Source organism: Carassius gibelio, chromosome B24 (genome assembly GCF_023724105.1).
Source record: "Carassius gibelio isolate Cgi1373 ecotype wild population from Czech Republic chromosome B24, carGib1.2-hapl.c, whole genome shotgun sequence".
Lineage (NCBI taxonomy): Eukaryota > Metazoa > Chordata > Actinopteri > Cypriniformes > Cyprinidae > Carassius > Carassius gibelio.
The window spans coordinates 872,976-885,475 of NC_068419.1; the positions used below are offsets into that span (position 1 = coordinate 872,976).

The 12,500-nt window shown below is 37.6% G+C and overlaps 1 protein-coding gene across 13 annotated transcripts in view; it reads right to left on the reverse strand.

Moving 5' to 3' along the window:
• The window catches only part of epb41l3a (erythrocyte membrane protein band 4.1-like 3a), a 36,577-nt gene that overhangs the window by 5,195 nt on the left and 18,882 nt on the right, over positions 1-12,500 (reverse strand). For 3 of the 13 annotated variants that reach the window (XM_052595605.1, XM_052595600.1, XM_052595603.1), the window contains 10 exons: positions 12,482-12,500; positions 10,486-10,712; positions 8,979-9,026; positions 8,587-8,622; positions 7,760-7,825; positions 6,382-6,570; positions 5,780-5,857; positions 4,227-5,567; positions 1,681-1,785; positions 280-714 (listed from right to left, as the gene is read on the reverse strand). The exon at positions 12,482-12,500 is cut by the window's right edge and continues 38 nt beyond it. In XM_052595605.1, the coding sequence (XP_052451565.1) occupies positions 280-714; positions 1,681-1,785; positions 4,227-5,567; positions 5,780-5,857; positions 6,382-6,570; positions 7,760-7,825; positions 8,587-8,622; positions 8,979-9,026; positions 10,486-10,712; positions 12,482-12,500 (2,544 nt within the window). The remainder of the gene's footprint in view (positions 1-279; positions 715-1,680; positions 1,786-4,226; positions 5,568-5,779; positions 5,858-6,381; positions 6,571-7,759; positions 7,826-8,586; positions 8,623-8,978; positions 9,027-10,485; positions 10,713-12,481) is intronic. The other 10 variants (XM_052595607.1, XM_052595606.1, XM_052595604.1 and 7 more) reach the window with 8 other exon arrangements.

The window sequence follows — 12,500 nt, forward strand, 5'->3', positions numbered from 1 at the left end:
AGATGAACACACAGACGCACTCACAAACTCAAACACACGAACACGCACACACACAGAAACTAACAGAAACACACACACTCACACAGATGCACACACACACACACACACAAACACAGACACAGACACACACGTTGTGAAAACTGAATCTTCTAATATGGAGCTTTTTGTTGGTCTGAGAATGGTCACAAAAACACACTATATGCCGGTGCTAGTGAGGAGAGGTTGGATGTTCTAAGGGTTCAGGTTTGGGGTCACGGGGTCATTAGGTCATGAGGTCACCTCTAAACTGGCGGTCAGTTCTACCTCCCCACTGTGACCCTCAGCCACACCCCTCTGCTCGGACGTGCTCCTTTTGGGTGACTGCTCATCATCATCATCATCATCTTCTTCATCAGTGGACAGAGAGAAGCTCTCTCCTCCAGACTCACTGTCACTGTGGGGACCGGCCCTCGTGGGGCCTGTGTGTGTGAGGGGCCCAGAGAAGTTATCTGAGTTCACACTGCTGGAGTCACTGGAGTCATCGACAGACTCAGACTCAGACTCGTCGAGGGCTCGCACTGAGCTCAGCGGCTCCACACATGCAACACATGTTTGATAACACACTGCAGGCTCCCAGGGGCCCTCTGGAGGCTCAGGTACCTGAGGCTGAAGTCCCTCCGCCGGCGGCTGCTGATCCTCTTCTTCAGTCGGATGACTCTCTGGACTCTCTGATGGCTGCCAGAGAAATAAAGAACATATGATTAACCGGCAGACCAAACCAACCAGAATCAGAATTAGCAGCCTTTATTTTTTCTAGCTAGTAAAGTATAATGAAAAAAAAAAAATTTACTTACTCAGATTTGTTTTGTTTCCAGCCAAGATATCAAAAAATTCTTAAATCAAGAAGGATGAGTTTCTGGGCTGGAAACAAGACAAAACATCTAAGTAAGAAAAGTATAAAATGTTTATATTTTAGCTCATTTTTAGCACAACTCTATTACTTCTTTTGATTTAATTTTCAACAAATTGTTTTATTTAATTTTATTTGATCTTTATTTAGATCAATGGAATTGAAAAAATCTTTAGTTTTGTACTTTGCAACTTGTCAAAATGACGTAAGATATTTATTCTTGTTTTCTGATAGAAATTATCAAAACTAAGCAAGTTTATGGTTACAATTATAAAATAAAAGACAAATCAGCCCATGGAATCTTTTTTTCCATTTGAATTAAGTTTTAGTTGTTTAAGCATAAACTCACTTCATGTTACTAAACCTTCCACAAATGAAAAAAATTGCTTCTCCACTAAATGTATCTTGGCTTAAAAATATTTAGATATTTTGTTCTGGAAAAGACAAAAGCAAAATGCAAAACAAGACACAAATACAAAGTGTAATATCAAAACTGCTCCCGTTTAGTAAGTGCTCAAGTCCATTTAGGCCATTTATGAAATGTTTTTAACAATCAGTATTGATCTAAACCAGCTTTACAGAGAAGCATCTCTAAAGTGTTTGACTAAACCTCGAGAGGTTATTTTTCCTCCTTATTCCATCTGAAAACTAGCCTCTTGAGACCAAAGAATGGAGTAGATGTTTACAAATGATTTGTAATTCTGCTCATAATCAGAGCAGAGATGAGAGATGAGTTGAAATGATATGATGTCTGACAGATACACACTGCAAAAAATTATTTAGAGCTGCACCTTGTGTAACGCTATTGAAGCGACAGACTCAGACGGAGCCCAGCTGCGAGTGGACTGCAAGAGCGCAGTGAGCTCAGGAGACATCTCATCAAAACTGGGCTTTGGCTGAACACAGAGAGATGTACAATGTTAAACACAACACACACACACATACACACACATACACGCACTCACACTCACTCAAGAGCATTCTGGGTAATTCAGGAGTGAAGGAGCTCATTTAGGACTTATTCATAAGAGAACACCTGCTGCACTGTATATGGATTGTGCAAATGATTCACTTTATAATTTCCAAGAGAAATAAAATTTATGCAATTTAAATAATAATAAAAAAAAAAAATTCAACTTAAACTCTCACTTAAAGGCTGGAGCATGAATAGTTTCTGAGCCAAACCCACCAGTGACATGCAAGCAGTGAGAGTGAGTCAGAGAAGGATTCAAGCAGCACGAAGGTTATGATGAACAATAATGTTATTTATAAGGTTTGTCCAGCAGCTGATAGCAGTATGCCAACAACATGTTGTTCATTTACAGAAGTGCTGCAGGAACAATACTTTACTTCTTGTTTGGTGCTTCACCAGCAGATTTATTACATTTTTATTAGTCTGCATCTCAAGCCAATTTTAAAACCAAGACTGCTCTCTTTTATTAAGAGCAGCCTCATTAAAAGTGTTCTGCAAACATACAGTGATAAATTGAGTTCAGAAACATGACTTCAACACTGCAAAAACTCTTTTCTTACTAAGCATTCTCAGCTTATTTTGTGTTTGGTCTTTGTTTTTTCCCTAACCGAAACATTTTAAAATCAAGAAAAACATTAACTTGAGTTGCCCAATGAGATACTTTAGTCTAAGCCTGAAAATAGAAAAATATCTGTCCATCGTATAAGAAAAATAAACCTCTGACAGATATATGTTCGCACGTGTTCGCAACTCAATACATTTTACCACATTTTCAAGAAAACAAGTAAATGCTTTTGTGTAAATGCTTTTCAAGTAAATGTATCCTGGAAATGTCCTGGAAAAGACCAGCAGTAGACAACTAAAATAATAGTGACTATAAAAGCAAAACAAATTATTTTCTTACTTAGTATTTTTGTCTTGTTTTCCAGCGCAAATATTTAAACATTCTTCAATCAAGAAAAAATTATCTTAATTTAAACAGAAAACAAGATTATTTTTCTGACCCCATTGGCAGGCCTTTTAAGAAAAAAGTAACTTATTAAATTTTTTTCAAAAACTTAAAATTAAATGTAATCATGCATCTCAAGTAACTGTATCTTGATTTAAAAATGTTCAGATATTTGATCTGAAATACAAGACAAAAAATACTGTTTTTACTGTTTCTATTGAGATGAATGAAATCAGACATGATGTCTTGAGAAAGCCAACTTAAGCCCCTTTCACACTTCCGGCAAATACACGAGTAAAGTGTCCCGGCAATTGTTCCCGGGTCGCTAGATTTTGCACTTTCACACAGCCAGTGATTACCCGGGATATGTGCATGCTTTCACACACAACCTGTAAAGATCCCGTAACGACACGTGACATCAGCGCGTGACGTGTAATGTACGAGTTGAAACCGCTAGGCACGTTATACTTTCACTGAAGCAAGTGAACGATCTTTGCGTCAGCGCGGAAAGTGAGGAACTAACTGATCTCTGCTTCATTACAGTTTGCACATATTTTTTTGTCGCGAACGTTGATCTTCCTTCAAAACAGCCGGTAAAAGAGTCGCGCGATAACGCGCGTCATCACCTCGACACGACATTAGATCTGGCTTTTGTTCACACAGCGCTCGTCCCGGGTCAAACCCGGCAATATTACTAGGTCCCCGACCCGGGTTCAATGCCGGAATCAATCCCAGAACGTGGTTGCTTTCACACAGAAGGCGACCCGGCAATGTTCTGGCAATATGCTGGGTCCGACGTGCATTGTGAAAGGGGCTTTACTGAAATGTGCATGAATCTAATGAATCTGATTGGATTTATAGTTTTCATAAAAATTAAGATTAAATATCATAAAAATCCCATAGACTTACATTGGCAGAATATTTTCTAATAGACTAATCGCCTTCAAAACATCCAAACTTTATTATTTAAAACTACTTCAAGCTTTTAAAACTTTTTTTAAACATTCTGGTCTGGCTTTATCAAGCCAACTTCAAAGTTTGTTTTAAGTTTTAAAAATTTATCTAGTTTATAATGAGGAGCTTCTGCAGTCATTTGGCTCATGATCTCTGAAGATAAAAGAGACTCTCTTATGAATAAACCCTCGTATCCAGCAGCAGGCAGAGCGCAAAACAAAGATGCTTCAGTTCCTCAGTTGTGACTAAAGCAAAGAAGCGGCATTCTCCAAATAAATGAAGAAAACAGGCTCCTGCTCTCAGGGTCGGTGAAAAGAAGCTCAAAACAACAAACAGTGACAGCAAACTCCAGACCAAAACAACTGAACTCAAATCAAGGGCGTGTGTTGAGCTCTGGCTTCGGAGTGTGTCTGAGATCTCAAAGCCAGGCTGAGGAGGAGCAAGATGTGGGGAAATCCTACCACTCGAGCCGTCGGAGACGTTCTGGAGAGATCCACAGGAGAGCTGAGACGCATCTTACTGGACTCATAAGATCTGCTGACAACAGAGAAACCTTCTAGAGATCCGGGGAGTTTATCTTCTGGAGGTTTACCGGACGAGGCCGATATGAATCTGTAGCTTGCTAAGTGTTTCTTCTCTGGTACCTTCGGGGGGACTTTTGGTGGTACTTTAGGAGGAACATCCTCTGAAGAACCAACAGAAGGAAACTTTATGAGTTCCACCTTTCCTTGGACCACCGTAGAAACCTTTTCTGGGACCTTTGGAGGAGTCTTCTTTGAAGAAACCTCTTCAGATACAATCAAAGAAGGTTTTTCTGGGGGGAAAGTTCCTTGTACTATCGTAGAAACCTTTACTGGAATCTTAGAAGGAGCTTTCCTTGGAGGAAGCTCTTCAGATACGGTGGACAAGGGTTTTTCTTGAGGAAACGTTTCTGAAATCTTAAAAGGAGTTTTCTCTGGAGTATGCTCTTCAGGTACATCAGATGAGGGTTTTTCTGGAGGAAATATTTCTGGAATCTTAGAAAAAGTTATCTCTGGAGGAACCTCTTCAGATACGGAGGGCGAGGGTTTTTCTGGAGGAAGCTTTTCTGGAATCGTAGAAAATGTTTTCTCTGGAGGAAGCTCTTCAGATACGGAGGGCGAGGGTTTTTCTGGAGGAAACTTTTCTGGAATCTTAGAAAACGTTTTCTCTGGAGGAAGCTCTTCAGATACGGCAGACGAGGGTTTTTCTGGAGGAAACTTTTCTGGAATCTTAGAAAACGTTTTCTCTGGAGGAAGCTCTTCAGGTACGGCGGATGTGGTTTTTTCTGGAGAAAATTTTTCTGGAATCTTAGAAAAAGTTTTCTCTGGAGGAAGCTCTTCAGATACAGAGGGCGAGGGTTTTTCTGGAGGAAACTTTTCAGATACGGAGGGCGAGGGTTTTTCTGGAGGAAACTTTTCTGGAATCTTAAAAGGAGTATTTTCTGGAGGAAGCTCTTCAGATACGCCAGACGAGGGTTTTTCTGGAGGAAATTTTTCTGGTATCTTCGGAAGAGGAACCTCTTCAGATACAAACAAAGGTTTTTCTGGAGAAAATGTCTCCTGTACTATGGTAGAAACCTTTTCTGGAACCTTAGAAGGAGTTTTCTCTGGAAGAAGCTTGGCGGACGAGGGTTTGTCTGGCTCAACTGGAGGACGGTGTTCTTGTACTGTGGTAGAAACCTTCTCTGGTATCTTACGAGAAACTGTTTCAGCTTCGACTGGAGGATGTTTATATGGTTCAAACGGAGGAACCTTGTTTATAATGACCCACCCGTCAGACTCCTACATGTAACACACAAAGATCATGTTAGCAGGCTGGAGGAAAAGCACCGTTAGTCACGCCTGATCCATGAAGACAGAGACGGACAGACAGACGCTGCTGAGCTCAATGACACATCACACGGCAAAAAATTACCTTCTTAGTATTTTTGTCTTGTTTTCTAGTACAATAATCATGATCATGAGCATCTGATGAGAAGAAATGGATCACCTACCACATCAACCTTCTCTTCCTGTGGCTCCAGAGCTGCTGCTGCCATTTCCTGTATCTTCACCGCTGCTTCCTGTTTGATCTAAAGCAACAGACATTAAAAAAAGAGTCAAAATGATGGAGCTGAACTCAATGAGTTGTGAATGCACTGCACTTTTTATATTTAGTATTTTTGTCTCTTTTCCATTAAAAATATAAAAATGTTCTTGAAACGATATACATTTACTTAAGAAGCAAAATTACTTAAGCTATTTGTTTTGTTTTCTGAGGTTATCAAACTTTTGTTAATTTTTACTTAAAACCACAATGGGTTAAATAAATAAGAATTAATTAATTCAAAGGAAAAACAAGATTTTGTGCTTTTGTTGAAGATCCAGACCACATCACATGTCTAATTATTTAATAATGATTAATTAAAAAAAATCATGGCCAGTAGTTTTGATCAAAAATAGCTGCAATAATTTTTATAAGTAAATAAATAAATGTGAGATTTATAATATAATTGATATAAATCACACAAAATTCTTTCATTTCCTACACACACACACACACACACAGCACACAGATCCTGATTAAGACAGGATTTTCCCATCTTTCCGATCTCACCTCATCCGGCTCCAGCGGCTCGATCATGGGCGCTTCGTCCAGACGTGGAGATCGCAGCGGGGATGAGGACAGACGCTTCTCCCACTCGGTCAGAGCCGTCCGGTCCTGTCCTCCCTCCAGGAACGTCCGCCTCAGCTCGCTGATGTTGGTCTGATGCTTCAGCAGCTCGTCTGGCGTTCGCTCCATTTCCTGAACAAACACAACAAGTCAAGTCGATATCGCCAGAATTAAGAGTCCCCAACTAAGATACATCCCTGCTTCAGGCTCTGGTGCTGCTTGTGTTGTTTTTGTTTCAATTAAATTAACGATCATATGTGACCCTGGAGCACAAAACCAGTCATATCATAAGGGTCAGTTTTTACTATGCATTGCTATCTATTGCTACAAATATACCTGTGCTACTTATGAGTGATTATGTGCTGCAGGGACACTTTTATGGAATAGTTATGAGAAAAGCCTGTACCTTCAAAACAATCAAACCAAGGTGCATAGTTTGTTAGTTTAGCATTGTAAACGGTCAACAAGTGAGCGAAACGTTTGCCTTGTTGCCTTGTCTTTTTCAGTAAATTACTTACACTGCATTTCATCAGAAATGTATTGAAATGTGATTTTTAAATTTTATACGACACATTTTACTTTAAAACCGTGAGAAAAACAAATGCATAAATCCAAACAAGTTGCGTTCAAAATTTGAGATTGATATCACAAAAATAAAACAGCTTTCAGTCAAATTTTGTTTGGGCACAGTTCCAAACGTTTCCAATGCCGTCATTTTTGACAGCGAACTGTACAAGTATATCTAATTGCGTTTACATCGCAAGTGCCAAAAACTTTACCAACTTTTGTTTTTGTACCATTCCAAGTAAACTAGAAAGAAAAGAAATTCTAAAAAAGTTAGATGACCAAACAGCAGCAAAGTGTTAACCAGATTAGAATAAGTGGAAAAACTAAAAATAAACTCCTTTATGAATAAATTACTGCACTGTAACTAATAAATCCCACAGAGATGATTCATTATAAGCTTCTGTAAAAAGTTCTGAAAAACATATTCTCTCCTTTCATTTGCCTCAAGAAGCTAATTAAATGCAATCAAAGCATTGCATGAAAACAATTAATTGACATGCATAAAACACACACGCACACACGCGCACACACACACACACACACACACACACACACACACTGTGTCCAACTGCACACACACTGCAAACACAGGGAGCTAATCACACAAGGTATAGAATTAATTTTCAGTGAGTTAATCAGCTTCACTTCGAAACACATCAGTGCTGCTGGGATAAATCACAGATAGATCACAGACATGAACACAGCAGCAGCATGAGTGCAGTATCGAGTTAAAACACATCCATTCCTTACCAACCTCTAACATCAGTTTACTGTGTCTCACAAACACATTCTGTCCTTTAATTCGCCTTATGAAACTGTGCTGAAGGAAACACACATCCATTCATTCATTCAGTCAGTCTTGTGTGTCTTTGTGTTACTGCAGTAAAACCAGCAGCAACACACACATCTCACGCTCACTCATTGTCTGTTAGTAAACACTCAGACACACACACATATATGATTCAACACTATACAGATTAAAAATAAAACATGAGGAATGAGAGATTGAGTTATATTGTGAATATATATCACACACAGTGAATGTATTCACTCTATAGACAGATTCAGATCACTGGACAATCAAGTTTTTCAGGACTAATTATAAAATGTTTATAAATAATTGATACATACATACATATATATATATATATATATATATATATATATATATATATATATATATATATATATATTATACAGTATGTATTTTATATAGTCATATCAATTTCTATAAACTATAATATTGCTATTATTAATAAAATATCATTATCAATATATATATATTTTTTACAAAACGATTGATTAAAAAGGTTAATAAAAGTATTTTTTGATTATTGAAGCACATTTTACATGAAAACATCATTAAAAAAATGCACATTTAATTCAGTATGTTGCTTGCTGAATCTTTGTAATTCATTGTGAAATGTACTAGTTATTTCTGAGTGAAAATAGTTTTTACACAATAAATAAAAAATTAAAAAAATTGAAAGGCTAAAATAGTGTTTTCTTTTAAAACGTTCTCTAATAGTATTTATTTACAACTTAGAAAAATCATATATAGTTATAAGTGTTGAATCTTACCTGCGTCTTTGCTTCAGATTCGTCCTCCTGATCCGACTACACAAAACACACACACAAGGTGAAATTATGACACATGAGAGTAAACGCTGATATGAAGGAATGAGACGCTTAGGATCAACAGGAGGCTAAACTCATTAACATGACAGGCTTAATGTTTCCATCACTAGAAGAACAATTATGATTATTGGTCATTATCAGATTAAAGTTTAATAAGAACATCAACAGCTCTGCCGTATCTTAATTAGCAATCTAATTACTGCAATCACTCATTGCATTCTTGTTTTTCTTCTTGATTTTGTGACGTCAGAGATCTGATCAAGTCTGTCATGATTCTGTTTTTGACTGAAGAATCTGAAGAGACATTAGATGAGATTCAAGCTCAGATCACAAACCTCTGTGGCCGTTAACTCTTCATCGACAGCAGTGTCTGTGAGATCAGTCTGATCCAGCGAAAGCATGAACAGACAGAGAAGCAGGACTGTTAGTTAGGGTTAGTTTACCCTTATGTCCTGTCGGAACAGTGTCAGTGGGTAAGTTAACATTAGTTAGCATTTTTTTACCCATGTGTCTGGGTTAGTTACTGTTAATTAGGTTTAGTTTATCCATGTGTCCTGTTGGGATCGGTGTCTGTGGGTAAGTTAGTGTTAGTTTTCAAATGTAAACTAAAAGTGTTGGTGGGTTAGTTAGTGTTAGTTAGGGTTAGTTTACCCATGTATCCTGTCAGGTCAGTGTCAGTGGGTAAGTTAGTGTTAGTTAGGGTTTGTTTACCCATGTGTCCTGTCGGGCCGGTGTCGGTGGGTAAGTTAGTATTATTTTCATGTGTAAACTAAAAGTGTCAGTGGGTTAGTTAGTGTTAGTTAGGGACTGTTTACCAGAGTATCCTGTCGGGCCGGTGTCAGTGGGTTAGTTAGCATTAGTTAGTGTTTGTTTACCCATGTGTCTGGGTTAGTTACTGTTAATTAGGGTTTGTTTACCCGAGTGTCCTGTCGGGCTGGTGTCGGTGGGTAAGTTAGGGTAAGTTAGGTTTGTTTACCCATGTGTCTGGGTTAGTTACTGTTAATCATAGTTTGTTTACCCATGTGTCCTGTCGGGCTGGTGTTGGTGGGTAAGTTAGTGTAAGTTAGTGTTTGTTTACCCATGTGTCTGGGTTAGTTACTATTAATAAGGGTTTGTTTACCCGAGTGTCTTTTCAGGCTGTTGTCAGTGGGTAAGTTAGTGTTAGTTAGGGTTTGTTTACCCATGTCTATGGGTTAGTTACTGTTAAGTAGGGTTTTTTTACCTGAGTGTCCTGTCGCGCTGGTGTCAGTGGGTGTGTTATCGTTAATTAGGGTTTGTTTACCCGTGTGTCCTGTCGGGCTTTTGTCAGTGGGTAAGTTAGTGTTTGTTTACCCGTATGTCTAGGTTAGTTAGTGTTAATTAGGGTTTGTTTATCCATGTGTCCTGTCTGGCTGGTGTCGGTGGGTAATTTAGTCTAAGTTATGGTTTGTTTACCTGTGCGTCTGGATTAGTTAGTGTTATTTAGGGTTTGTTTATCCATGTGTCCTGTCTGGCTGGTGTCGGTGGGTAAGTTAGTCTAAGTTATGGTTTGTTTGCCTGTGCATCTGGGTTAGTTAGTGTTATTTAGGGTTTGTTTACCCGAGTGTCCTGTCGGGCCAGTGTCAGTGGGTTAGTTAGGGTTAGTTAGTGTTTGTTTACCCGTGTGTCCTGTCGGGCCGGTGTCTGTGGGTTAGTTAGGGTTAGTTAGTGTTTGTTTACCCGTATGTCTAGGTTAGTTAGTGTTAATTAGGGTTTGTTTATCCATGTGTCCTGTCTGGCTGGTGTCGGTGGGTAATTTAGTCTAAGTTATGGTTTGTTTACCCGTGCATCTGGGTTAGTTAGGGTTAGTTAGTGTTTGTTTACCCGTGTGTCCTGTCGGGCCGGTGTCTGTGGGCTTGGCAGCGATGGTTCCGTGGCTTTCGTTGTCTCGTCCTCTTCCTCCAGCAGCACTGCACTCTCCACCAGCACCGGTCGAGCCTCCTCACGCTCCTCCTCGTGCGTCTCCTCCACTTTCTTCTCCGGTGTTATTGTGGTGATGAGGTCACTCATGGCGATGCCTTTGGCAGCACCGTACAAGGCCGTACCCATCTCTACACACAAACACACAGACATTAGTGCTGCATCTGCATTCACTACAACAAACACTGACTGCATTATATCATAGAATTAAGACATTTTCACTATTGCTTTTGATTGTTTAATTAATATATAATATTATTTAAACACATTGTTAAAATAACGGTTCCTAAAGGATGTTTTTGCAGTGATTTTTGGAAAATCTTTCTTTAAACAGATCTTAAAAGAATATTTTTTTCTTAATGCAAAGAACATTTTAATAATCTAAAAAAATATTTTGATCAATATAAAGATTTTATGGCAGTTAAATGTTCCTTATGGATCCATCAATGCCTTTAATTTTAAGAGTGCAAAATGTTTATTCTCTCTAAAAACTAAATACTTTAATGCAGTAAGAAAACACATTTAATTAACAAAACTAATAGGAAATCATGAATCGTCATGGTTGTGATGTCATAAGCATGAGCTCAATGATTCATAATGGTAGCAAACACACATACACATGTGAACACAGCAGTATGTCCATTCAGTTATATGTGAAGAGGTTAGTCAGTCATTACAGAGGTTGTTTATGAGAACAAGTTTATTTATAATCATCAAAGAGAAGCTGGGTAATGATCCAGGGAAAACTAAATGATGGTTTCTGATGCAATAAACCCTTGGAATCCTGCAATCTCTGTACTTATACTCTGCACAATGACAATAAAGCTGTATCTAATCTAATTTATTCGAAGAAGAGCTCAGGAAATTTGAATTGAATGCTTTTGGATATGGTGCTTTTAACTTCTGAAAGTTTGCAAAGTCAGTTTTTCCCACAAAGTTTACGAAATAAATAATTGTAACTGTGATTCACAGTTTGTTACTCTAAAAGCTCTAAAGAAGCTGTAATTATTAATGATTGTACTGCGGTACAATATTGTTTGATTTCTGCAGAAGAACTGAGTCTGAAGATGATGCTGGTCAAGTGATGCAGTGCTAGTTTATAACTGTAATACTGAACTTTGCATCAATCAATAAAACAGAACAATGATACACATATAATGATGTTTCAGTGAGAAGGGATACAGAAGAAGAAACACTTTGGCTTATTTTAACCTTTCTGTTATAGACATTCACAAACACAGCCATCTGACAGTGACAGACCAGGGTTATTAAAGTTACAGTAACCAAAATAAAATCACTAAATAAAATTACACATAAAATATTATCAATAAAATAATAAAGATACAATTAAAAATAATCTAAACATTTTTTATAAAATAATTATTAATATACATTAATTATTAGTGGTATATGAAACAATCTTATTAAATATAAAGTACTTGTATTAAAACATATTAAAAATAAAGTAATTTAATAAAATAAAGACATTATTTCACTTAGTTGCCAAATTTCACATTTTAATTTATTTTAAACTCATAAAAACTGAAACTAAAACTTAAATAAAATTTATAAAAACTACATCAATGTATATAAAATAATAATAATAATAAAAATCCCAAAACCACACAACAAAATTACTAAAAATTAACTAGGATAAAAATGAATTATAAAATAAAAACTAAATTTAAGTATTAAAAACTATTAGTATGTCAGTGATTGTAAATCACCACTGATGCAGCCACAGCATGTGCAAAACCAAAGGTGTCTGAAGCATAAGCACGCTAGAATACCAGCGCATGCCTGCTGCATGCACACACAACCTCAAACTATCAGGATCAAACAAGCAGACGGAGGGGCTTCTGTATCTACAAGAGTCAGGGATACAGAGAAACGTCTCTACCTGTTGGTCTAGTGCCATT